At 54.6% G+C, this 27,592-nt stretch overlaps 1 protein-coding gene across 3 annotated transcripts in view; it reads left to right on the forward strand.

The window, feature by feature from the left end:
• Nucleotides 1–20,176, forward strand: part of XXYLT1 (xyloside xylosyltransferase 1) — a 102,786-nt gene extending 82,610 nt beyond the window's left edge. For all 3 annotated transcript variants that reach the window (XM_073358987.1, XM_073358985.1, XM_073358986.1), the window contains exon 4: nucleotides 18,704–20,176. In XM_073358987.1, coding sequence (XP_073215088.1) covers nucleotides 18,704–19,100 — 397 coding nt within the window. In that variant the 3' untranslated portion in view covers nucleotides 19,101–20,176. The remainder of the gene's footprint in view (nucleotides 1–18,703) is intronic.
• The last annotated feature ends 7,416 nt before the right edge of the window (nucleotides 20,177–27,592 follow it).

Consider the following 27,592-nt stretch of genomic DNA (forward strand, 5'->3'; position numbering starts at 1 on the left):
CGAAAAGCTTCCTTGTTTCGCTGAGAGTTGGTAGTGGAGAAGCAAGCTGGGCTGCCCAACCCTGGAGAGGCAAGCTGGCTGGATCCCCAGCCCAAAGGACGCGCAGTTGGTGTTTGTCTCCAACCTCTCCTGGCCTCTGGTTCTTTTCTTTTACCGTCTGGAGTGCAGGGAGCAGGGAAACCCTTCCTTCCAGACCCAGCTGTCCGTTCAGCCCGGATGCCTTGTGTGCTTTGTGAGGAATAAAGCAGAAGTCCAGGGCCTCCAAGACTCTGGAAGAGCATGTGCCTGTTCCTCTAACCACGCACCCCGGGCTATGTTATTGAACCCGTAAATAATCCCATCAGATCTGGGTCTTGTCTCAGCCCGTAGACATGGGGCCCTCTTACTGCTAATGGCCCCAGCGGCCAGCCCCTCAGTCTGACACTGCATCCCAAAGCTGTCCTGTCCAGCAGTCCAGCACCGCTACCATGAGGCTAAGAGCTGGCTCAGCGTTGACGCTGAGTGCCCCTCACTGAGTCACCAGCTGCAGGAGCTTTCATCCACGCACAGACCCAGCCCTGCACTGCGCAGTGTTACCAAGCTGCCGCTGGAGGCCAGTCACGTGGCCAAAGGGGGCTCTGCAGGAGGGAGCTGCGTATACCTTCTCTCCCATTGTGCAGGCACGGGGCTTACGGCAAGCCAGATACCCAGGTTTGGGTGGTGTCTGGGCCAGATTGCAGGAATGCAAGTTTCTAGCACTCAGATTCCCTGGAAGTTTTGGGCAGTAAAATAATTTCTTGATGGTTTGACGAGAACTTTACAAGACACCCAAGCAGCCAGCCAGGTTTTGTTGTGAACCTGTTATGCTGTAGCTGAATCTCAGGCAACTGCAGGCAACAAACTCCTAATAAGCTGTCTTCCTCTAGGGCCATGTGTTTTTCACAGCTGTCCAGAATGTCTCTTCAGCTCCAGGGAGTCCTGTCAGCTTCCCAGCCCCTTTCCTCATCTGGTAGGGCCACGGTCATCATTCAGCAAAGCCCCACTTTCCCCAGCTGCTGTTCACTCCCCATCAACAGTTCCTGGTGTTCTTTCTCAGCCCTTTGGGCTGCCCTAGCCCTTCGCCCGTGAGTCCGAACCTCTTTGCTCATGTCATTAGTCCTGGAGAAGGTGGAGTCAGGGCAGATCCTCAGTCAGCAACGGATTCACTGACTGCGGACAAAAGCTCGAATCCAGCCAACAGTGACCAGAATTGTTCCCTTCCTGGTGCCTTTGCAGGGGTGTCTGTGGATGTCTGGGCAAGTGTCCACATCCCACAGACCAGCCCTCAGTGGGCCCCTGGGGCACAGAGACTGATGCCCTGCTCTCTCCTGCGGGCGGTGCCTCTGGGGTGCAGGAAGGGAGGGGGGAAGTGATGGGTCCCTGAGTCAGTGACACGCATAGGCACATTCACGCACCTGGACCCAAGGGGAGACGCGCTTTGATCCAAGTTTGAAACCATGCCTACCCCATGGAGCCGCAGACGTCCTAACGAGAGGAGAGAGAAAGCACATCTGGCCTGCTTGCCCAGCCTGGCGCCCCAACGCCTCAGTGCGCCCCAGGGCCAGAAGTGTAGCATGACACCAGTGTTTGGTCTGGGCTAGGGCTACTGGGCTGGCACTGGTGGAGTGGAAGGCCGGATCTTTCTCCCACTGTCAGGGGAAAGGCCCACACACTGGCTGCAGGAGCGTTAGTCCAGGAACTCTGCTCTCTGTTCCTGTGAAAGTCTTCACACATGTCCTGCTCGCCAGGCACCAGCCACTCCCTGTAAAACGCTATCACCCCGAGCGATCGAGTGGCACTGCCAGGCGATACTTGCCCTCACAGCCCAGATCCCCAGAGCTGGGGGCTGCTCCTTTTGCCCTGCGTGCCCATCATCTTGCCTGACATGGATCCCAGAGAAGATAGTCGAGTGGCTGACACAGGACTCCATTAATAAAGGATTAAAGGAGAGTAATAGAATTAATGCCAATCAACACGGCTTTTTGGAAAAATAGATCTTTTCACACTAACTTGATATCATTTTTGTTGAGATTATAAATGTGGTTAATAAAGGTAATAGGACTGATGTAATATATTTAGGTGTTTGTGAGGCATTTGACTTGGTACTGAATAAAATTGCGTTTAAAAAAACTAGAATGATATAAAATTAACCTGGCAGACAATAAATGGATTGAAAACTGGCTAACTGATTGTCTCCAAATGTAACAGTAAACGGGGAATTGACATTGAGTGGGTGTGTTTCCAGTAGGGCCCTGCTGGAATCAGTTCTTGGCCCTACAGTATAGAACATCTTTATCAATGACCTGGAGGAAAACAAAATCATCCCTGATAAAGTTTGCAGGTGATACAAAAATTGGGTGAATGTTAAATAATACAGAGGACAATTCTGATACAGAACAATCTGGATCGCTTGGTTAACTAGGCGAAAGCTAATACTGTGTGTTTTACTATGGCTAATTGTAAATGTATATGTCTGGGAACAAAGAATGCAGGTCCTATTCACAGGCGGGAGGACTCTTTCCTGGGAAGCAGGGAGTCTGAAAAAGATTTGGCGGTGGTGGTAGATAATCAGCTGAACACAGGCTCCCCGTGTGACACTGTGGCCAAAAGAGTGAATATGGTCCTGGGCTGGATAAATGGGAGTAGGGAGGTTATTTTCCCTCTGTATTTAGCATTGGTGTGATGACGGCTGGAATCCTGTGTCCAGTTCAGTGTCCACAGTTCAAGGAGGATGTTGATAAACGGGAAGTTCAGTTCAGAGAAGAGCCATGAGAATGATTACAGGATTAGAAAACCTGCCTTAGAGTGACAGAGTCAAAGAGTTCAATCTATTTAGCTTAACAAAGAGAAGGTTAAGGGGTGACTTGGTCACAATCTGTCAGTACCTACATGGGGAACAGCTGTTTGATAATGGGCTCTTCAGACTAGCAGAGGTAGGCCCAGCATGATCTAGTGGCTGGAAATTGAAGGTAGACAAGTTTAGAATGGAAATAAGGTATACATTTCTGAGAAAGGGAGTTACTGACCATGGGAACAACTGACCGAGGGTCGTGGTAGATTCTCCGTCACTGGCAATTGGGTGGTTTTCGGAAAGCTCTGCTCTAGGGATTCTTGTGGGGCAGTTCTCTGCCTGCGCTGTACAGGAGGTCAGACAAGATCAGGTCAGACAAGATCAGTTCTCAAACTGTAGGTTGCCACCCCAAAGTGGGTTGCTACCCCATTTTAATGGGGTCGCCAGGGCTGGTGTTAGACTTGCTGGGGCCGGGGGCCCAAGCCTGGAGTCCAAGCCTGAGGGCTTCAGCTCTGGGCAGCAGGGCTGAAGACCTTGGGCTTCGTCTTTGTCCCCCCCTTCTCCTCCTCCCAAAGCAGTGGGGCTCAGATGTCTCAGGCTTTGATCCCCCCTCCGGCACTCGTGTAGTAATTTTTGTTGTCAGAAGGGGGTCATGGTGCAATGAAGTTTGCGAACCTCTGGACTATATGATTACAATCGTCCCTTCTGGCCTTGGGATCTATTAAAGGCACAGCACTTCCTCATTTATAGCACGTAGCAAATCTCTTGTTGACTTGAATGGGAGCAGGTCCTAAGCAATTATTGTACCATGGCTCTTGTCATCTCGTCATGGCAAACCCGTGAAAGTCGGAGGGATTCTGGGTGCATAGGAGATGCAGATCTGGGGTGGGGAGGGGGGGGTGAGAGAGAGAGACAGATAGACATATACAAACATATACAATACATGGAAATATCCATTTTCACCTTTGAGAATATTCTTGGTGATTTAACAAGAAGCTATTTTAGAACATATTATTACAGCCCTGCCTTGAAGCCCTGCTGTATGCCAGGATCGTCGGTCTGCCAAGCACTGGTAGGTTGTTTATTTCTAAGGCAGACAGCTCTGAGGTAGGACAGTCATCTGAGCTGGCCGGGCAGCAGCACCGAGCATTAAAGGAAACATCAGAGGAAGCCAGGCCAGCAACTGTGTGCCCAGTGCTCAGCCGGCAGGGGAAGTCCTTGTGGAATTTTTTATCTAGCTTTCCTGGGCTGTGTGCTTTGAATGCTGGGAAGTGCTATTCTCCAGATGTTTCCTAGCACATGGACGCTCTGTTTATAAACAGTTGCTCACAGCAGAACCCCTCTGCAAGGGGTAGCCCTCAGCCAAGGGGGCGCAAGGCTGCAGAGTCATTAACAACACAAGTGAAAAACTTGACCATGTTTTGTTTTGGGGTCAAGGCCCCTGGGCTGCTCTCTTGCCCTGGCTTTGGCTGGAGCCTTTTTCCCCTTTTGAAAGGGATCGTGGAGGCTAATGAAGCTACGCCATGATCAGGCTTGAAGTTTAATGGAAGGCTGAAAGTTTCTCTTCTCCACAGAGCAACTTCCTGCTGCTTGTCAGCCTGGGGAGAGAGCAGGGCTAGTGAGGTCTGTCGTCCTGCCTTTGCCGGGGGCTCCTGGGTGGCCGAGAGAGCTGGAGCGGTCACAGAGCAGGGCGTCACTCCGCGACGGGAGGGTGTGTCACGCCGTTAACGCCAGAGGCCAGACCTGGGCTGACGTAACGCAGCCTAGCGTGCGGGAGACCACTGGATGCAGCAGCCGGCGCAGCCGGCAGAGTTTCACACAGGCCGGGAGAAGGGCCGTTCATGGCTCAGCTTTTGCCCTCCTCTCACTACCGATGTACCATGGCCAGAGTCTGTCCCCGGGGGCCTTGCCAGCAGGGGGAGTTTGGAGCAAGAATTTCCGGCTGCTGCTGGTCCCCATTGCGCCCGCCCCGTCCCAGTAACAATGGGATGTGCTGGTGTTGCAGGGTAGTGCAGGCCGGGGCTCTGTAGCCCCTGCAGGCACCCGAGGGGTGGAGACACCGAGGCCTGGCCCAGCTCCGGGGGGGGGTGGGGGGTTTGTGTCTCCCTTTGATTTCAGTGCTGTTGGCTCACGGCCAGTGGGCAGAGAGGGCCTGTCTGCACCAGGAAGTTAATTCGGTTTAAGGTTGGGGGTGACTTTAAAGCGGACGTACCCCTGGTGTGACAAGCCTTCGGTGCGATGGCATCTGGCTGCAAAAGTGTGGTTCCATCCTCCGTCCGCAGAGGGGTTTGTGAACAGACGCCCCCACTATCAAGTTCCAGAGTAGCAGCCATGTTAGTCTGTATTCGCAAAAAGAAAAGGAGTACTTGTGGCTCCTTAGAGACTAACCAGTTTATTTGAGCATGAGCTTTCGTGAGCGACAGCTCACTTCATCGGATGCATTCAGCGGAAATATGCTCAAATAAACTGGTTAGTCTCTAAGGTGCCACAAGTCCTCCTTTTCTCCCCACTATCAAAGCATCCCCATTCAGGCTGTGCCCCTGAGCCCCATGTGAGATTCTCCTCTGGCCCCTTCCCTGGCTCCTGGCACAGCCGATGTCACAAAGCCGTGAGCTGCAGATAGCACATTTATTGGGTTACAGTGTACCGGGGAGACTGGGGCTTTCCCTGCATTCCCAAATGCACACTAAAGGCAGCTTCTGCCTGGCCTGGACACAGCTTCTGTCTGCCCTAGCTGTAACCATACGGGAGGACTCTGGGGTCCCCAGGGCCCCCAGTAAGTTCTCACTGTTAGCTTTGGTTCCCCTTTGCTTATCCCATGAATACCAGAGTCTCCCGAGCACGTGGTGAGGAGATTTGGTCTGGCCTGAGGGGAAGAGCTAAAACTGCAGTGGCCAGGGTAAGCGGTAAGCCTGGCAGCAGCCCCCCCAGTGGGAGCACTGCAGTGTTACCGACCGGAGAGTGAGCGGAGCAGAGCGGAGCGAGGACCCAGCTGGGGCCGTCCCGCCCAGCAGGCATACACTCACAGGACCGAATGGCCGGCGAGCGTCCGTCCCTTGAAGTAGTCACCTCTCAATGAGATGCCCTGGGACCATGCCACTTGCTTGCTGGGTACATCAGGGCCATGTGCTTGTGGGGAGGTTTCCTGGCGCCTGGACACGGGGTGGGAATGGCTGGCCATGCATATCCTGCTGCTCGTGTGAGCGTCTGGGTTCCCCTCCCTGACCCGTGCTGCCAGGCGACCGTGTTGCCATCGTGGCAGCAGGAGCCTGCGGGTCTCTGAGGCCTGCAATAGCAGCTGCACAAACCCTAACCCGCACCGCCAAGAAGGCCGTCTCCCACAATGGTATAGGGCTCTCCGTAGCCCCTCGCGGGGGCTCTCAGGCCCTGGCGTGTCCAATCTATGTGAGCTCTCTGCTTTAGGGCCTGATCCTGTGCTCATCTCTGTCTGTCCCAAGCAGAGGAACGGGGCATCCAGGAGTCAGATCTTGCCCCGGCGAGTGCAGGCTCGCAGCCTCCCTCAGGCAAGGCCTGGGCTCTCCGGCCTGCCCAGCCTCCAGCTTCCCCCAGTGCCGCTTGCCGGGCAGTGTGAAGATCCTCATGATGCTGAGAGCTGAACATGGGAGGAGAGCATAAGCTAAGCTGACTTCAACATCAGACTCTGGCCCAGGAGCCACAGCTCGAATCCTCTGCTTCTCCTCGTATTTAATTCCAGAGCAATGCAGAATCCAGCGTCTCGTGCTGGGACGTGGGGGTCCAGTTTGCCGCAGAGCGCAGGGGCCGTGAATATAGCTTGTCACAGCGCTCCGTGAGCACAATGCTGATGGCGTTTTCACATAGAATCATAGAATATCAGGGTTGGAAGGGACCCCTGAAGGTCATCTAGTCCAACCCCCTGCTCGAAGCAGGACCAATTCCCAGTTAAATCATCCCAGCCAGGGCTTTGTCAAGCCTGACCTTAAAAACCTCTAAGGAAGGAGATTCTACCACCTCCCTAGGTAACGCATTCCAATGTTTCACCACCCTCTTAGTGAAAAAGTTTTTCCTAATATCCAATCTAAACCTCCCCCACTGCAACTTGAGACCATTACTCCTCGTTCTGTCATCTGCTACCATTGAGAACAGTCTAGAGCCATCCTCTTTGGAACCCCCTTTCAGGTAGTTGAAAGCAGCTCTCAAATCCCCCCTCATTCTTCTCTTCTGCAGGCTAAACAATCCCAGCTCCCTCAGCCTCTCCTCATAAGTCATGTGTTCTAGACCCCTAATCATTTTTGTTGCCCTTCGCTGGACTCTCTCCAATTTATCCACATCCTTCTTGTAGTGTGGGGCCCAAAACTGGACACAGTACTCCAGATGAGGCCTCACCAATGTCGAATAGAGGGGAACGATCACGTCCCTCGATCTGCTCGCTATGCCCCTACTTATACATCCAAAAATGCCATTGGTCTTCTTGGCAACAAGGGCACACTGCTGACTCATATCCAGCTTCTCGTCCACTGTCACCCCTAGGTCCTTTTCCGCAGAACTGCTGCCTAGCCATTCGGCCCCTAGTCTGTAGCGGTGCATTGGATTCTTCCATCCTAAGTGCAGGACCCTGCACTTATCCTTATTGAACCTCATTAGATTTCTTTTGGCCCAATCCTCCAATTTGTCTAGGTCCTTCTGTATCCTATCCCTCCCCTCCAGCGTATCTACCACTCCTCCCAGTTTAGTATCATCCGCAAATTTGCTGAGAGTGCAATCCACACCATCCTCCAGATCATTTATGAAGATATTGAACAAAACCGGTCCCAGGACCGACCCTTGGAGCACTCCACTTGATACCGGCCGCCAACTAGACATGGAGCCATTGATCACTACCCGTTGAGCCCGACAATCTAGCCAGCTTTCTACCCACCTTATAGTGCATTCATCCAGCCCATACTTCCTTAACTTGCTGACAAGAATACTGTGGGAGACCGTGTCAAAAGCTTTGCTAAAGTCAAGAAACAATACATCCACTGCTTTCCCTTCATCCACAGAACCAGTAATCTCATCATAGAAGGCGATTAGATTAGTCAGGCATGACCTTCCCTTGGTGAATCCATGCTGGCTGTTCCTGATCACTTTCCTCTCATGCAAGTGCTTCAGGATTGATTCTTTGAGGACCTGCCTCAAAGGTGTCACAGGTGTCACATGCCCAACCCCCTCTACCTCAGTCCCACTGAGCAGAAGGAAACCACCTCGGGCCTACCCAGCGCTCCTGCGGGTGATCCTGAGAGCCTCCGAAAGCACTGCTGGGCCTTGCGCTAAAGTCCTGTGCGGCCACAGGGGCGCACTCCTGCAGGGTGCAGAGCAGGCTGCAGAGACCTTGGCTCGCCCGGGGCTGTGCGCAGAGGGTGCGATGCTGAGGAACCGCAGAGCTGCATGGGACCCAGACGGGCCACACGGGTGGATTCTCGTGGCTGTTTCCTTTGTTCCTTTCCATGTCCTTCTTCTTCCCCCTGAAGTGCCTGGCTCAGGCACCTGGTCCCCTTCGCCTGGCCTCTCGGCTCCACATTTCATTTCTTCCTGATTTGCCTGTGATCTGTGTATTCTACCGCCCTGGCGTGTTCCATTGTTTTGGCGCTCCTGCTTATTCCGTCGCCTCTCGAAACATAAAACTTTTCCATTTGTTCCCCTCCCCCCCCCGCCATCAAAAAGCACCTGTTGCTTTTAAAGCAAAACCAAAGCACGTTGGAATGAGCGTGCTGGAAAAATCACAGCTGGCCCTGGGGTTAGTGGAGAAAAATACCAGGCCGTGCACAGCCTGGCTGGAGTCTGGGGAGGGTGAGGAGCTGGGGCTTAGGCCTGGTCTTCCCATGGAAAGCTGATGTGCATGGTTATCAGGTATGGAAAGTTGCAGCCCAGAGAAACAGAACTCTGCCCAACCCACAGGCCTGGGGGACAGCTGGGCTTTCGCTGTAGTGCGAACTCTGCTGTTCAGGGTCATTGCCCACATGGATTTCAGTGCAGTGGTCGGTTTAGGTGGCATGCCGTTTGTGTTTTGTTTTACTTTGCTGTCGTATTGAGGAGTATGAAGCACCCACCTGGATTTCCTTCCCAAATGCTGAAGTTTCTGTTTGCAGGAAGAGCAGGAAAAGGTTCCAAGGAGTTTAGGGATGAAAAGCCACAGCTGGAGCATCTGCCAGGCAGCTGCGTTTAGTAGCTCCTACTGATCAGAGAAATCAGCAGCCCTCGGGCGCCAAGGGGAACACTAGTTGTGACAGTGTATCCTCCCAGAGCAGTCCCAGGCTCTTTTAGTTGGTAACCACACAACAGACACATGGACTCCAGCCTGCCTCTGTGCTCTGGGAATCACCAGGACGAATTAACCGTTTAATTCCAGCCTGCCGGTAGCTATGCAGGAGCATAGCAAACATGCTCCCAGAGCATTAGCAACTGCGCGTCCACGCTAGACCCATGCCATGGGGGAACTGCACCGCCTGCCCTGCAGGGCCTGTGTGTGTATCTGGCTATGTCAGTGCCTCTCCGGAGCTCTGGGAGCTTGAGCCTGATTCTGCAAAGAGTTACCCCACACAGGGAACTGGCTGCCCTGAACCACCCAAAATAGGGATCCGGATCAGACGCTGAATGCACGATGGAACTGCCTGTGGGGTGCACTTTACTTTCCGGACAGCAGCCTGGCTAGGCCGCCTCTTGAACCCCTGGGAATCGGTGGGGAATTTTACCAAATCCTGTAGAATTTTCCCCCCAGACTCTGCACAAATTTGGGTGCGGGAGGGAGGGGAATTTCTCCTGCAGATTCTCTCCGACACTCAAACACTGGGTAATGTTTGTCCTCACTGAGTGTAAACTCGGGTAGCTGACTTTACCCACTTCTCGTTTGGGGAATATGGAGTTTAGTTTGGGTTAGTTTAACCACTTATATTTTTTTGTCAGTACACGACCATTAGATCACATAGATTTGGCGCTTGGTTGTTTCACCCACTCTGGTTTCCTTTAAAGAAAATCGACCTCTTCCATCCCTCTTGATCTCATCCTCCCCCCCCCCCAACCTCCATGGGGCGCTCCCTTTGGCTGGGCTCCCTCTTCCCATACTCCTAGCTAGAGAGAACCAAAATGCCACAATTAAAGGAGCAATTTGGCAGAATGGTCAGTGACGGTGAGATCTGCACGAGAGACCACGCCAGTGGGACGCCAGACCACTCCAAAGCAGCTGTTGTTGGTTGGATTTGAACCTGCACCTGAAAGGTTAAAAGCTGTCCATGCTGTTACTCGCTCCTGGAGCTGTCCGCTCCCTTGCCACTGAACTGTTCTCACCCTCATGGACTCTGTGCCTTTGGCAGCTGACACCGGGTCCCTGCGTCTCTGAAGAGCTGCGCTGGGATTTATTCCCTTGTGAACAGTGCAGTTACACGTGCGCGCACACGCACTGTGACTTGACCTAGTACATAACAGGACAAGGGAAAGTAACACTTCCTCCTCCAGGTTTTGGCTCGGGACTAAACAATTGCTTTGTTTGTTTGTCCACCAAAAAGCAGGGTATTGTTCTCTTCCCCTTACTGCGTCTGCATTTACTTGGATTAGCGGCTGCACGCTAATCCCCTGGGGAACGATGCTGCTCTAAAACTGATTTAGTCATTTAAAGTAAATCTGCTTTTCTGACTGGTTGAGCTGGGGCTGGAGCCCAGCCTACAGTGGTGGATGGCGCAGTCGAGGGATGAGTGGCGCTCTGGGTTGCGGCTGTGTCAGTGTTCCTGTTACAGCGACAGGGGTTATAATCCTGTTTTCAGGGGTTATAATCCAGCTCTTCGACAGTCGCTCTGGGCTACCCCTCGGCTATCGAGGGTGCAGCACGCTTCTTTAAAATAAAAATGTGAAACAAATGATCAGTCCCATCGCTTCCGAGGTGCCACCATCCCTTTCCCCTCTTGGCGTCTGGCTCTGTCCCTTCCTCTGCTCTACGTTATTTTCTCTCATTTCCGTGGGTGGAAGCTGATTATTTTCATTATAATGCTTGAGAGCTCAGAAGAGAAGCTGGATCAGGTAATATATAGAGATGGGCTGGAGCCCCAGCCCTGATCCAGAGGCCCTGAACATTGAGGAAGTGTCGCTCCGGAGCCAAGCTTTGGGGTGCAGGTCTGTATCTACCAAGGGCTGAATCAAACCCTGCGTGTTGGGGAAGCTTGGTTCTGGATCCAGTCTTTGCATCTTGGGCTATCTCTAACTCTGTGTAGTTTTGTTATTTTCTTTCTCCTGTAAGTGCAACATAGATGATGCGATGCTGTCTCACACCTGGTATTTGCTTGGTTCATTGGCACTCACAGACAGACTGACATCAGTCTGGGGGGAGGGATAGCTCCGTGGTTTGAGCATTGGCCTGCTTAAACCCAGGGTTGTGAGTTCAATCCTTGAGGGGGCCATTTAGGGATCTGGGGCAAAAATTGGGGATTGGTCCTGCTTTGAGCAGGGGGTTGGACTAGATGACCTCCTGAGGTCCTTTCCAGCCCTGAGATTCTATGATTCTGTGATCACTGTGGCCTGCGTGGTCCTGTCTGACAGATTTCTGTGCTAGCCACAGAGCCTGATGGAGAAAGGTCTGATTCTTTTCTCTCTTCCCAGCACTTTGGATTGCACTGATCATCAGACCGTACCGACTGCCCTATGCGCCTTCGCTGAGCAGACCATGCACTGCCCCCTGCCTCCCCGCCTCCACACACACATCATCACTTCCATTCTTCTGCCTCCGAAATCCCAGACAAGGGTTTGGGTAGAACTGTCAGAAAATGGAGTTTTCCTTCCATGGGAAATGGCCACATTTCAAAATGGCTTTCACTTCCACATTGGAAGGAAAGGCCAAAGTATCAGAAATATTCACAAAACAAAAATTCCCAAGTTTCACATTAGAAACGCCTAGATGGAAAATTTTGCCTTTCCACTTGCAAAGAAATGGGCTCAATGTTTGGAACTGACATTCTCGGTTTGATTCAGCTGATCAGAAAGCTGAAGAGTATTGTCCCAGTCGACATGGTTTTGACAAAGCCATGTTTTCTGCCGGGAGAACGTTTCCTACCGAGAATGCCTGGTCACTCTGGCCTTGGGTATTGGCTCCCGTTCGACGCCACCGCTCTCCGTGGTTCTACACGGACACCCCTCCTGCCAGTGGGCGTGGGAGGGCTCTGGGAGGGTGCAAAACTTGGGCTGTGGAACCACCAGGCAGGTGGTGGATGGCTGTCTCATTTCTTCCGTCCCAGGAGACGCAGGACTTTTGCTTTCCCAATGCCTGGTTGAACTCGGGACTCGGATGAGACCCCGGCCCGGTTAGGGCTTTGCCGTGCACGAGGGAGGCAGCGCTGGTGAGCTGTGGTGCAGAGTGTTCCAGCTGCACTCGTGTTCATCTGCGAGTCGGAAGGTGGATGCAGTGCAAAGCCCTGGTCCAGTTACTGGCCACACCCAGGCAGGGGGAGAGGGAAGGAGATTTCAGCTTGGGAAAGAGACGACTAAGGGGGGATATGATTGAGGTCTATAAAATCATGACTGGTGTGGAGAAAGTGAATCAGGAAGTGTTATTTACTCCTTCATGTAACACATGACCTAGGGGTCACCCAATGAAATGAACAGGCAGCAGGTTTAAACACACAAAAGGAAGTATTTCTTCACACAACGCACAGTCCACCTGTGGAACTCCTCGCCAGAGGATGTTGTGAAGGCCAAAAGTATAACTGAGCTCGAAAGAGAATTAGATAAGTTAATGGAGGATAGGTCCATCAATGGCTATTAACAAGATGGTCAGGGATGCCTCATGCTCTGGGCGTCCCTAGTCTCTGTTGGCCAGAAGCTGGGAATGGGTGACAGGGGATGGATCGCTCAATGATTCCCTGTTCTGTTCATTCCCTCTGGGGCAGCTGGCCCACTGTTGGAAGACGGGATACTGGGCTGGATGGAGCTGTGGTCTGACCCAGCCTGGCCGTCCTTGTGTGCGACGCAGCCCTGAGTCAGCCCCACTGTCATGAGCACCAGCGTGTTGGGAGAGTGGCAGGTCGAGCTGCGCTGGTGTGGACCCTGGCGGCTGCCCTCCCATCAGACTCCTGAGGCCACTGCAGTGTCTCCCCTGGAGCTGCAAGAACCGTTAACTGGGGTTTCTGCAGTGCCGGCCCCGTGTCTCGGGCGCATGTGTGCAGAGCGCAGGTTAACGCAGCCCGGCTCCCGTTGCTTTCCTACCAAGGGCACGTCCAGAGGTGCTGCAGGGCCGTTGATGTGTCCTGTGCAAAGTGCCTCACTGCTGGGACCTGGCAGAAAATCAGCAGGACTTCTCCAGGGCTCCACCTCCTCTGCCATCCCTTCTGGCTAGGGTGGCATTTGGAGCTGAGAGCCTTCCCGCCCCACCGCGCAAATGGAGCCAGAGCTCAGGGCACAGGTCAGCTTTGCAGAGCCATGAGCTGGTTTGTGTGTGTCTTGTGGCTTCCCTGCTGCTCTGGTTTGCCTGGTGACGGTTCTCCCAACTGCTGAGGGACAGCTTCCAGCCACCCACCAAACTCACCTTCGGGGGGTCTGCTGAGCCCCCTAGAACCCTGAGCCGTGAATGTGATGTGCTTGGAGCAATGAATCCTAAAGCAATGAAAAACAGCTTCCCCCCAACCCTTCCTCTGGGTCTAAGCAAGGCCTGTCCCCACGCACCATAGTTGTGTGCTCCGGCTGTCAGCACCACCTCCTGCTGGGCTGCCAGGTGCTGGGGGAACCAGCCGCCAAGCACAGGGCTGGTGGCAGTGCCGTGTGGATTTGTGTCTCTCACCCTTCGCTTTTACTCAGCGTGGTGGCTGGAAAACGAACTTGTCAGTGCGACTGCTGTCAGTTTCGCTGTCTGTCCACCAGGCTTGGGCTGCAAACGCTGCAGGGGTGTTCGTCTGGTTTAATAAATCTGTTTCTGTGGGAGTTGTTTTGAGTTTCGCAGAACATTTCTGCTGCTCTTAGGGATTTTGTCAGCTGTTTTAAAAAGCCTGTTTTTACAGACCCTAAGTGTTATGCCCAAATCGGATCGGAGAGCGTCTCTCTACTGTCTAGCAACCTTCAGCCACAAGACGCCTTCTAATCAGCCTGTGCCACAGCACCCCTGTGAGATGGACATTACACTTACAGCTGGGGAAACCGAGGCACAGAGCCATTCACTCTGCTGTGTCCAAAAGCACCTACTGGATTCAGTTGTCTCATCTTTGGAGGCTCAAGTTGTGCACCCAGACATTGTGAGACCCGAGTGTTGGGAAAGGTCTGGCTGCATGTGCGTGTCCAGGGGTCACACAGGGCCAGGTGCAGAGCTGGGAACCCACTGGGTCCTGGCTCCCAGTCCTGTGCTCTGACCAGCTCTCTCTCTGTACATTGCTAACAATGGGCCCGATTCTCCGCTGCCTTGCTGCTTGCACAGTCATGACACCCGTGCACAATGGGCTGTAAATGCTGCCGTTCAGCCTGGTTCACTGGCTGCACAAGGGTCGTGGAGGATTATTGGAGCGGTCCGGGCATGGATGTGTAGATTCAGAGCAGTGCATAGGAACTTGGAACATTTAAACACACCACCACCCCGCTGCTGGTGTGCACATTTGAACATATCCTGCCACACTCTGAGCCGGAGGCCTCTCTTGGCTCGGACACGCCTGCCCAATGTTGCAAACAGCCTTCATCAGCAAGTTTGGGTTGTGTGTGCCCCGCTGTGTCTGACTGAGTTCCTGTGCTTGTTGCAGCTGCCTGGAGCCCGCTTCCGGTGCGGGAGAGGGGCAGATCTAGACGGGCGGGGGGGCTGCCACGCCTGCAACACTCTTGGCTAATGTGGCTCTGAGGTGGTGGTCATGTTTTGAAGAGAGGGAGCTGGGCCTGTTCCCATTGCGGCTGCTCTGCGGGGGAGCTGCAAAACCCGCCCTGAACGGCAGTGACCACCTCTCTCATTCAGAGGGACTAGCACGGGGCGGGGGGACTTTTTGGCCTGAGGGCCACTTCGGGGAATAGAAATTGTATGGCGGGCCAAGAATGCTCACAAAATGGGGGTTGGGGTGTTGGCTTTGGGCTGGTGCTGGAGATGAGGAGTTTGGGGTGTAGGAGGGTGCTCTGGGCTGGGACCAAGGCGTTTGGAGGGTGGGAGGGGGATCAGGGCTGGGACGGGTACACGAAGGGGTGCAGATTCCGGTTGGGGGTGCGGGCTTTGGGTGGGGCTGGGGATGAGAGGTTTGGGATGCAGGAGGGTGCTCCGGTCTGGCTTTGGAGAGCAGGAGTGGGATCAGAGCTGGGTCAAGGGGGTTGGGGCATGGGGAGAGGCTCAGGGGGTGCAGGCTCTGAGCAGCACTTACCTCAAGGGTGGTGCGGCCCCCGACCCAGCACCCCGGCCGGAGCGGGGCTGAGCTATGTGGTGTGGCTCGCGGGCCGGATCCGGCCCATGGGCTGTAGTTTGCCCACCCCTGGACTAGCAGATTGGTGAGTGGGGTCTTAGCGTCTAGCCTGCACTGCACCACGGGCTGAAAGAGCAACGAGGCGGTGACTAGGCACCAGCAGACAGCGTCCAGTCCCTCAGGGGTCTGCGTCTGGGCTCGTTGATCCGAGGGTCAGTCAGGAGGCAGTGCGGTTAGATCAGAACCAAGCCCGCTAAGCCTCAGCAGGATGGTTATGCACTGCTGCCATTCCCCCCTCGTGCAGGGCTGTGGGTGGACCCCAGTCCACGCAAGGGGGGTGCAGTATCCTCCCAAGGACAGGATGCTGGGACCCTGCCCCCATGAAACCAGTGTTTGTGGGCACCCAGAGAGAGGACAGAGACTGACTGGAGGAACAGAAGGGCTGCTTTGTGCTGTGATGCTCACCAGTCCTGTGAGCTAAGCAGGGCCAGACCAAAGCCTGGTTTTAACCACTTACACCATCTGGATCAATGGTGTGATGTTCACTGCAATAGTTCTGCCTGGTGTGGATGCAGGGCTCCTGCCAGCCCAGCTTATTCCCCTCCCACGTGGGTATACAAAGCTTTTATCTGCAGGTGAGCTCTGATTTTCTGCCTGCGTGAAAGGCCCCCAGAGATCACAATGGTATTTCAGGCCGTGGGCGTGGTGTTTCAGTGCTCTGCTGAGTCAGCCCTCGGTGCTGTTCCAGGGAGCCCCAGGCTCCTGGAGGCACTGTCTTTCCGCCAAGATGTAAAGCCGAGGACCTGCCTGATGGTGATCATTAAAACCCCCCAGTGAGCGCAGTGGCTTTAGTCATGGTGTCTTGGTCAGATTCCAGCAGCTTTCCTGAAATCCCCATGCAGCCGCCATTGGACATGGTGTAATGCTTTGAAATGGGTGAGTGCTCTTACGGAGCTACTACATTCCACCCCAGAGGTGGCTGCATGTCAGTGGTGAAAAGTTTGCAAAGTGCATCAGGATGCCCTGGAATGAAGGAAGGTGGCCTGAACTGGGGCAGCCGCACTGACTGCAGCAAACTCAACCCACTGTGCAAGTACAGTGTGACTCCAGGGGGAGTTTCGGTGCCCAAAGAACGCAGGGTGTGTCCAAAGTGACCAGTGCTGTGTATGGACCGCACAGTCCCACCCTTGTATTTGTCTCATGCCTGTCCAAAATGAGAGGAAGAAGCCGGAGTGCTGGCTCACCTAGTCCTGCCACAGTCCTGGCATCGCAGGGCCCCTGCAGACAGGACATAAGAGCAACTTGATCTGCGTTTCCTCTGCGAGTCAGGAGCCTGTTCCTGCTGCACGCACAGCTGAACCACGGCTATTGTTCGCAGCTGCTCGGGGTTGTGTGGGTTCCCGTGCAGGTCTCTGCACTAGGACGCGAGCGCCAGGAGCCAACACATCAGAGAGCTCTCCCGCGAGCACCAGGAGCCAACACATCAGAGAGCACTCCCGCGAGCGCCAGGAGCCAACACATCAGAGAGCTCTCCCGCGAGCGCCAGGAGCCAACACATCAGAGAGCTCTCCCGCGAGCGCTCTGTTGTACCGAAGAAGTCAGGGGGGTTCGCAGGGCAGAGGGACTGACGGCGTCACTGCTGGGGAAGGAGCTGCGTGGGGCTTCTTCTGTAGCCACTCAGACTCCTGTGTGCGTCTTTCACAGGACCGTTGTGTCTGGGTAACCCAGCGGCCCTGCACAAAGCCCCGTTGTGACTCTTCCTGCCGTCACCCCTGCCGCGGGGAGGCTTTGTCTGGGATGGAGCTTTGACGGGCTCTGTGTGAACAGTGTTCACGGGACCTTGAGAAATGGTGGCAGGGCTGAGAAGGGTTTGAGTGTTGCTCTGCAGGGAGCTCGTCTGGCCTCTTTTCCATCCTTTCTTGGGAGGCACCGGGGGTTGGCTTTAATTCCCAGCCCCTTCCTGTAGTGGGAGAGCTTGTGACCCCAGTGATACGGGCGGGAATGGAGTCACTGCAGACTGACGCCAGAGGGCCTACAAGCAGAATCTGGCCCACTTTGTTTCACTGTTTTTATTCCGTTTGTCTTCTAGAATTTGCCTTTGAAGGGGAGCTGAACCCTGTGTCCCTGAGTGCCCCATTGGCAGCACACATTGCACAGCGGCTCGGGGGCTGGGTTAGCCAGTAGCTGTCAAGGCCTTTGACCTCTCAGTCGGCAGCACCCCTGCAATGCAGCCCATTAATCTTCCAAGCCTTTTTCTGCACCAGCAGATCCTTCCCAGGGGACCAAGCAGGGTGACCCAGGAAACTGGGGAGCCTGATGCTGATCCCCGCAAACCCCTGGGAAGGCTGATGGGGGATGCCGGCAATACAGCATGAAAAGATGGTAACAGAATGAATGCCCATCAGCATGAGGGGCTCTGTGGGAAGCAGGACTTGTCACACCACCCCGTCGTCCTGTTTGTGAGGAGATCACAAGTGTAGCTGATAGAGGTCACTGTGTTGACTGAGGTCTGCATAACTTCCTGATAAAAACAGCACACTACAGAAATCGGTGCAGCCCATGTTAAGGGATTAAAGACCAGTTTACCCAACAGAAGGGCGAGCTCTACCTGGGTAGGAGTTTCTGATAGCAGAGGGCTCTGTAACTGATCAGAAAAAGGCTTAATATGATTCCATGGTTGGAAGTTGAGACTAGATAAATTCAAACCACAAATAAGAGGCACATTTTTAAACGGTGGGAGGGTAATTAATGGTTGGCATCATTTACCAAGAGTTGGGGTGGATTCTCCAGCACTTGCCATTTTTAAATGAAGACTGCATGTCTTCCCAAAAGCCCTGCTCTATCTTAGCCAGACATTAGGAGCTTGACCCAGGAATTACTGGGTGAGGTTTTCTGGCTTGTGTTATGCAGGAGGTCAGACAAAATGACCACAATGGTACCACTCTTTAAATCTATTAAGGGCTGTTATAAAGAGGTCAGGGATCAATTGCTCTCCATGTCCACTGAAGGTAGGACAAGCAGTAATGGGATTAATCTGCAGCCAGGCTGATTTAGAAAGATTTTCCTAATATCTAACCTAACTCTCGGGGTGGTTAAGCTCTGGAACAGGCTTCCGAAGCAGGTTGTGGAATCCCCGTCACTGGGATGGTCCAGATTTACTTGGCCCTGCTCACTGCAGGGGGCTGGACTTGATGACTTCTTGAGGTCCTTTCCAGTCCCATAATCCCTTCTGGTCTTAAATCTAGGAGTCCCTGAGGCAGGTGTGAGCTCAGGCTTGCATTCCTTGTCCACCCGGAACACCTGGAGCCTGGAGAAGTGTGGGCTTGCAAGGAATGGGTCCCGGGGTGGACTTTTATCTCAGTCCTGCAGGGGCAATGCTGAGGGTGAGCGAGTTTCCCTGGGGTACAGAGAGCATATTTGTAGCTGGTGGAGTTACTGCTTCTTGCGAGGCTTGTGCTCAGCCCAAACCTGGTTGCCGTTGGAGCCATCTGCCTGTGGCCTGTAACGCCCCCATGTTGTGCTTTTCTCCCTTCTCCAGGCACACGTTCTGGCAGTTCCGCCGTGAGAACCCCCAGACCAAGGTGGGTGAACCCCCTCCTGACGGACTGCCTGGCTTTAACAGCGGGGTCATGCTGCTGGACCTGGAAGCCATGCGCCAGTCCCAACTCTACAACCAGTTGCTGGAGCCAGACGTGGTGCGGCAGCTCACGGAGAAGTACCACTTCAAGGGCCACCTGGGGGACCAGGACTTCTTCACCATGATTGGCATGGAGCACCCCGAGCTGTTCCACGTGCTGAACTGCACCTGGAACCGGCAGCTCTGCTCCTGGTGGAGGGAGCACGGGTACAGCGACGTGTTTGATCAGTACTTCAGGTGCGAGGGCCAAGTCAGAATCTACCATGGGAACTGCAACACGCCGATCCCCGAGGACTAGGCCGCTCGTCTCTGTCTGCTGGGGGCAGCACTGCCTTTTCGGTGGTGGGAGAAGCAGCTCGTGAAGTGTGTGTACCAATGCCCCGTGCAAAGGTGTGTCCACCCCATTGTGCGCTAGGCTTCCGCGCCACACTCCAGCTGTTCCAGGAACATTCCAACGCACCTCACCTCAGGGAGGAAGTGCAGTCTAGTGGTTAAACCAGGGCACCAGGGTTCTGCTCCCAACTCAGACACTGACATGGCTACATGAGTTGGGCAAGGCATGTCGCTCCTCCATGCCACAGTCTCCCTACCTGTAAAATGGGGCTAATAATATTTACCCTCCTCCCACTGTGAGGCTGAATGAGTTCGAGCAGCGAAAGCCCCTATGTACATGCAATGTATGCCGATTCAGTGCAACGGCACATAACACTGCCTGCCCTCACATCCTGGGTGCGTCGCCCTGTGGGATAGGGACAGTGCCTCATTTGATACTGACCGTGTCAATGTTTGCACAGTGTTCATGAGCATTGCATTGTTATTTGCTGTACCTACAAAAGGGACCATCACTCGGTGACCTATTTCTGTGTCTAATGCAGGGCGAGGAGACGCCATCTCCAGCCTGGCCTCATTTAGAATAAAAGCCAAACGAGACTTTGTAAAGACTGATTTGTGCTGATGAAATTACAAAGCTGCATTAACACTGGGTTACTCCTGGACCAAAATTGAATCCAAATGAGCTTTAAAGCCTTCTCTTGGTTCTTTCCAGTGCTAAAAGCTTTTCTGCTGTTCTCATCTTAGAACCACACAGAGTGTGGACTAGTGTGTTCTTTTTTACTAGCTCTTCAGTTAACCTTTTGTGGTAGAATAAAGGTGCAAATGTAAAATACTCTGTGTCCATTTTCCACAGCACAGCTGATGCCCTGGGTGAAAAGGTTTGATAAGGGTTTGGTTCTTTCTTACGGTGATTAAAAAGTAGCTGACATGCAGCTGTTGGGTAAATGAAAAAATGGTGTCCTACGTACCATCGCCACTCTGTTTAACCGCCTGAGAGTCCTGAGTCAGGTCTATAATAAAATGTATTCATGGCAGTTGTTATTGCCCCTGTGTGTGTGGCTGATTATAAATGGCAGAGATAATGAGCCTCATTAGACCATTGTCCTTCCTTGGCAGCAGTGAGCTGCTTTTCACCAGGTAAAGCCTGCAGCGTTCCAGCCCATGCTGGCAGAGTGCTCTCTGACGGCCATGCACAGCACCCCCAAGCACTCCGGGTCCTGTCCGGTCTCTCCCAGATTCCTCCGTCGCGGAGGAATCACTAGGGGTGGATCTAGCCCAGTGTCCTGGCTCTGCTGACAGCCTGCAGCAGCAGCAGACAAAGGTGGGATACCCTGCACCCTGGGGAAGCTTCTTCCTACCGCCAGGCATTTAGTGATTGGCTTGTGTGGTTCGGCATAACGGGTTAATCAGGAGGGCAGGAAGTGAGGGTCTTGCAGGCCCTAGCTGGGGTGTGAATGGTGTGCTCCAGCTCTTTAGCTGAGGACATGTGTTCGGTCCTGACCCAGCAATTCCAGAGGGGGGCACAAAGCGGTGCAGAGAACTGGTTGTCTCAGTCTCTAGGACAGCTGCTGTGGTACTGAACGCCTTGCCGTATGCGAGAGAGAGGACAGGGGTATTAGTACATGGGCTTTAATCCTGTGGCGCCGTTAGCCACTGCCCAAACCCACCTCCTGCCTTGCCAGCGAATCCCCATTGGTCCCCCACAAGAGGCAGGCCTTGTGGAACAGAGCCTGCAGAAAGGGGTGCAGATTTCCCGGGGATCTCGACACAGCCTAAGCTCCATGTCCAGCAGAATTGCGACAGTTGCACTTAGCCTAGGGCCTTCAGCGGCGCTAAGACCAGTCTGTACTTTCTAGTGTAACATGTCCGTCGTTCAATGAGCAGCACAGAATAAAATCCAAGTTACACAAGGTATCGCTGCATCACAGGCTGACAACATACATGTAAATATCAGCCCTGGGCTCAGCTATTCACAGCCTTCCTCCTGCAACGTCTGGCTTCCTGAATATTGAGAAACTCCTGAACAGTGAAAACACACCTACTCTGCAAACACAGACAGCTTGGCAAAATCACCAGAGGAGTTTACCCACCCAAGCACACGCTCTTCTAGCCAGCTTGGTTAGGGTGAATATGAGTTACCAGGCACAGCAGTTAGAAGTGCATGATGTGAGAGCAGCTGTGGCTTGTCTGCCTTACTAACCCTGCATGTGTCTGAATATGCTTCAGGTCTGGTCATGTTATTGCTTACCGCGGGTCTGCGGCTCAGAACGAGAGTGCTGGGGCTCTTCTCTAGCACATGCTACCTCTGGGAGGGGTCACACAATAGAGTACAACGCTATCGGTCATATGAAGTGCCATTTATGGGGCCAAAGCTGTAAAGTGCCACCCCTCGCCTGCTCCTCTTCAGAGTCACAGCCCTTGCTCTCAGGCAGTGCAAAGCCTGTCTCTGCACCTGTGTTTGCTTGCTCAAGGGAGGGTGGGGCGAGGCTGGCCCCCATGTAGGAAGATCACTAACCCTGTAATGAATTTGTGCTGGACACTGTACCCATTTAACTATGAGTTTCCAACCTGGGTTGGTAGAATCAACACCCCTTGTGTGTGTAGACAGGGGCTTAGTTAATCGTCAGTTACCCTACAACCTAGCGCTAATGACCACATGGTAAATAGCATGGCACATGACAACCCTGTGATTAACACAGCAGCCTCGGTGCTTTTGCTTCTATACATACTATTCTTCATCCTTCTGTAATGACACGAGACTCCCAGTTGTCGGCAGGTGGGATCAAACCTGGGGCCTCTGGCCCTTAGTGCATGCGCGAAACACCACATGGCCCTTAGGCTATGGCCCTAAGGCTGTAGAGCAGACTCATTAATCTCTCTCTAAGTGGTCTTGTTGCCACTTGATGGGCCAGAACCCCACACCCAGGAGATGTGGGGGTTCCACTTCCACTCTGCTAAGTGGGAATGGGGGAGGGGGGACAATGCAGTGAGAACTTTTAACTCCGTGCTGCCTGTTAATAAAGGAATAGCTTTTAATTTTTTTAAAGGCAAAAAAAAGCTGGCAACAAATGTAACCAGCTTGGCAGTGGTGGGTCTGAGCATCGCTCACCTTCGCCTCATTTTGGACCCCAGACAAGCAGCAGCTCTTCACGCTGTTGGATGGCCCCAGCACTAAGCCTGCTCCTTCTTTGAGTCGCAGAACCAATCTGTTTCCAAATCACAGCACAAGCGCTCGGCTCCAAATTTCCTCCCAGGTCCTCAGGGAAGGAATGACTGAGAACAAGGGAGAAGCAATGTCCTCTTTTCATTACTCCACCATTTTAACAAAGGGGAGGAGATGAACAATCATTGTGACCCCCTGAGAGCAGCGTCAGCTGCGGCCCAGCTGTGCCCGGCCTGCCAGCGCCGGAGGATGCAGTGCACCAGTGCCCGGGCTAAAGCAGAGCTGGTGATTTAGTGCCCCCAGTAAAGCCAAAGTCAGAGGTGACTTTTTCCAGCTGCGCCCTTCAGTACAAACTGGCTTTGCCCAGAAGCCTGCGTGCTCGGAGTGAGGCAGCCACAATGGGCCTGAAGCGACTTTCTGTGTGGGGGTCCCAGGCTCAGCTTGGGCCCGCTACTATGTGTAAAAGGCCTTTGCCTGGCTGCAGCTCTTCTCGACTGAGCCTTGCCGTTCTCCTTGCAGTGAAATAAGCCTCACACCCTAGCACTGGCCCCCACGCCATAGCTGGGGCCCCAAGGCACAGCGCGGTAAAGTGATCTGCTCACGGTGACGCAGCAAATCCGTGGCCGAGGCGAACAGACCCCAGGAGGCTGGACGCCCCCGTCCCCTCCTCCAGCCGGCGGCTGGCAAGGCCGCTCGCTGCTCATGCTGAGCTGCCATGCCCACCCCAGCGATGGCCAGGGCTGACGTGGGAAACGGTCTTGTTACGCAGTCACACAGACCTGGTAGCGGGACGCTTACAGCGCTGCCCCCAGCAAGGATCCGCACGTCAGCCCCTAGCGCACAGAGCGTGGTTTCCTCGCCCTACGCGGCACGCCCTGGCCGGCACCTCGTTGTACCCGTCGCTCTTTTAACCACGTTACCGACACGGGTGGCAGGAGCTGTGTTCGAAGGGGCTGAGCCGGCTGGGAAGGTGCGTCCTGGGCTGTAAGCGTTGACTCCGGCCCTGAACAGCTTTGTGACGCTGGGCCCCAGCCACCCCGCACAGAGACGGGGTCTGGGCCGGGCCGAGCACACGGGTGTTCACAGCACGGCCCCGTTTGCTACTCAGCGGCCTCCTGGCTGCCCACATCATCGGCAAGGGCTGTGCCGCACTGGGCCGGGACCGGGGCCAGGCAGGAGGCGCACACCCTGATGCTGGACCCCCGACGCTGCTGTGGGGAAGCAGGTGCAGCAGCTGAGCTGGGCTGGGGCTTTCCAGAGTCCGGCCCTCGCTAGCCCTCAGGCCTTCACCACCAGTGGCCTGGCCACTTAGACCCAGGCACTAATGGGCGCAAAACTTCAGCCAGGGCTAATCGCCCTGACGACGAGCAGATGCCGCGGCGATTACGTTTGGCCGGTAAAAGGGCGGCTTATAAACTAGCATTTGGCTTTGCCCCAGGTGTCTGCTCGACGCACACGGGTCCCTCACACAGCCGGGGCCACACGGCGTAATGGTGCCAGGCAGTAGGGGCTCAAGGCGCCATGCCCAGGGCCAGACGAAGGAGCAGCCTGACTAGGGCCTCTCAGCTAGTGCGTTTCCAGGCCTTATGGATGTGAAACAAAGCATGGAGCTGTGACCCAGGTACAACCGATGGAGCCACAGCTGTCTGAGTCTGCAGAGAGCCTGAACCACCAGCCTGGAGACAGGAAACTGCCCCAGTCGCCACACTGGAGTGTAAGCCAGACCCTGTTACTCAGATGGGTGCGTCTGCTGACACCCTCATTCCTGCCTGGGCCCCGAGTGTGTGTGTGTTGGGGGGGGTCGCCCCGTGGGCACCACACCATAGTGCTGCTGGGGTTGTGGCTGGCGGGCCCCAGGCCTAACTGACGACAGGGCACCTTGATGTGAGGAGCCCCAGGCGTGCAGGTCTTGCAGCCTGTGAGCAGGACCAAGGCAAACCAGGCAGGCCCCTGGCATGGGCCAGGGCGGAGGGCAGTGGTCAGGTTGCTCAGTTCAGCCAAAGATGCTGGAACACATGCGAGGGAGCAGAGGTGAAGTGTGGAGGGGCATGTGTGTGGGGGGGGACTGTCACATGTCCCCCCCGATTATTCGTCACATGGTGTGGCCGGGGGCCACCTCCCAGCGAAGCAGCTGTGCTGGGCAGGGAGAGGACCAGATGGGACCTGCAGGGGAGGGGGCTGCTGCTTTCTGGGGATGGGGATGGGGGGGTATGACTTGAGCGGTTCTGGGGTTGTTGTCCCCCCCCACACACGCAGCATGTATGGGTCGTCTATGGGGGGGGGGTCTGTTTAGGGTGAGTGTGCGTGGGGTGATGATGAGAGCACACATCGGCATTAGGGGGTACACTTAGAAGGCACATGGGGGGCGCAGCCATCCCCCAGAAACCTGGGGAACTGACAACCCCCCCCCCCGGCTCCTCCAGCTACGCTTGCCGGGCACTATGGCCCCCATGTGTCCCAGAACCCAGGGGCAGGCACCAGCCAACCCAGCCCATCACTAGTGATTGCAGCATTACTGGGGCCGGAGGGTGGGGGGTGGGGGCCCATCCTGGTGTGTACTCAGCCCCACTCGTACTCCCTGGGGTGTGAGTACCCAGCACCAGGCTCCTCCCCCCCACCCCCCCCCGGTGGGCCATTGTTCACTGCACGATGCCACTGTGTCAATGCGTCCTGGGGGGGGGGGCAAATTGGGGAGCAGCTGCGAAGCCTGGAGCTGCGGCCTTGCCATGCCACGGCACCTGGCCCCGTCCCTCATCAGTCCCATGCGGCCCCCTCTCCCCGGCTTGGGCGGGGGTGTCCTGCACCCTCGTGTGTCGCACGGAGCAGTGTGGGGTGGGCAGGCGACCGTCCTGGAGCTGGTGGCAGTGAGTGCTGTCCCTGGGGCACTTCTAGCCACGCGTCACCCCACGCCCGAGCGTCAGAGGGCTCAGAGGACTCAGCGGGGCAGGGCCTAGGGTGTGAGCAAGGGGGTGGTTTACCCAGAGAGCACTGGGGGAGGGGGTCACCTTGGGATGAGCAGGAGGGGACCCTTTAGGGTGGCCCTGCGGGGGGGTGAGATTGCATTCAAAGGGAGCAGGGCTTTATGCCGCTTGACCAGGAAGAGGTTTAGGGTGCCTGCCCAGACAATGGTTTAGGTAGCGCACCCTTGGAGCGTGCGGGTGGGGGGGGGCAGCACAGGAGGCGGGGGTGGGGGTGGGGTCAGGAGTCTGCAAAGTGCCATGAGGTGGAACGAGCCGCTCCGGCATCAGGCACTACCCCCGGCTCTAGGACAGAGTGGCCGTTCATTTCTGCCTGGCGCAGCGCTGATGGGTCAGGAGGCCTGCTCGGAGAGCAGCTTGCATGATGGATTATTCTGGGGCGATGGAGAGCGAGGGCAAGTTCAGTGTACAGAATTGGGAGCACGAGCAAATACACATGTAGAAAACCTCTTAGGGCTCATCTACAGTGCAGCATAAGCCAGGGTTCGTAGCACTCATGGTATCAGACCCTGGGTTTGTGAACCTCGGGCTTGAGCATCTATACGCATTTGTAACCCGTAGTCAAATAGTGTAGCAAAGCTGAGCATCAGTGTCACGTAGTGGCGTCCCTTGCTGGAGTAAAGTAACAATAATACATTTATGTAATGGGAAAGTGTGAGGAAGACTGGCCCAGAACAGACCCCCCCTCCCCCTCCGCCCCCAGATTTGGCCTGACCAGTAGAAAGAAATAGGCCTCTCAGCCTGTGGAGTCTGTGCTAATTGAAATATGCCTGTCAGTTTACAAGATCTGTGTGAATTGTAAATGCACATCCTGAGACAAAAAGTCTGTTCCAAAGTGACAAGATTACCATTAAGGACAGCTGCTGTTACAACTTGTTTTCCTGAACTCAGGGATAAGATCTCTTAATCCCCACACTTGCATTTTTATTTTGCTTGTTTTCATATGTAATAAGTGGTATAAACAGGGTTATTGGACTCTGTCAAGCCACAGTGATTTTAGCGTGGTTATGGTAAAGAATGAGTAGGTAATCAAATGTGGATGTGAAAGGGAAAAATGCTCAGTGAACGAGAGTGTGATTGCGGGTGTGTGTTTGGATGAGGAGTAAAAGGTTGAGGCACCAGCCTTAAAATCATAATAAACAACACCATGTCTTGTGGAAGAAAAACAGCTACCCTCCGACAGGACCGTTTGGCCGAAGAATACGCTGGGTGAGATAACGCTGAGGGCACACTGGAATCCACCCCCCCAATCGCCCCAAGGACAGGGGGACCAAAGAACCGAAGCGCAAGATAACAACAAGCCGTCACTGCTGTGCCGTCTGCGGGATTGACTAAACATGAGAACAGCATGATGAGGCAAACCCCATAGACTTGTGTGAGGCTGGAGCCCTATAAAGATAGACCCTAAAGACTGAGGACTTTGGGTCTGGTTCTGCAACCAACTTCCAGGAGCATCGGCTGCGCATCTGACAAGGCCCGGCTCCATCCTCGTGTCCAGGCCACCTGGCCAGCGACTTGGCACAAGCAACTCCTAGGCTGGTAACTATGACAACAACCTTGCAGAACCTGTGTGTGTGAGTGAATGGAATGTTATAGCTATAACTGACTGCTTACTCTGATTTTGTCTGTATTCACAATAAACGCGGCATATTGCCTTACCCCCTGAATAAGATCCTGCTGGTTTTTATTTTCTAAGTATAACACCCTCTGCTCCGCCAGGCGGATGTGGGGCTTTGGTGACAGCTCCCAGACTGGGGCTTGCTCATTAGGACAAAGGACAGCCAGAGAGACCCCAGCGCTCAGCAACTGTGTGGTCATGTGGGGAGGGTTTTAAAACCTCCACAGCTGCACTCAGCGCCCTCCTGACTGACTAGGAAGAGGTGGAACCTGCAGGCTGAGGGCCCAGCCCTACAAGTGCGTAGGCACCCCTGTAGTGTTCGTAGGCTTAGGCCCGGCAGCTAAGGTGTGACAAGAGCTAGTGGCAGACAGCAGGGAGAGACAGGTGGGGGAGGAGGGACACAGCAATGTGTGTCCACATCTAACCCACATTGCTAGTCCAGCAAGTGTTCTCATTGGTCCACATTGGGCAGGACAGCCAGCCTGACCCACAATACACTGCAAATGTTTCCGAGGGCTGCACAGTGCCGAGCACCAGGGCATTTGCCCCCGGAAATCCTAGTGCCCAGCCTGGATCGAGCAGCACCAGTGGGACTGGGAGTCTGACCGAAGTGTGGATGCTCACAGCCAGGTTTGACTCACCTGGATGCCTAGCCCTCGGTAAGCACTGCGGGGAGCTGGACCCAGGGGTTGTTTCTT

This window comes from Lepidochelys kempii, chromosome 9 (genome assembly GCF_965140265.1).
Source record: "Lepidochelys kempii isolate rLepKem1 chromosome 9, rLepKem1.hap2, whole genome shotgun sequence".
NCBI lineage: Eukaryota > Metazoa > Chordata > Testudines > Cheloniidae > Lepidochelys > Lepidochelys kempii.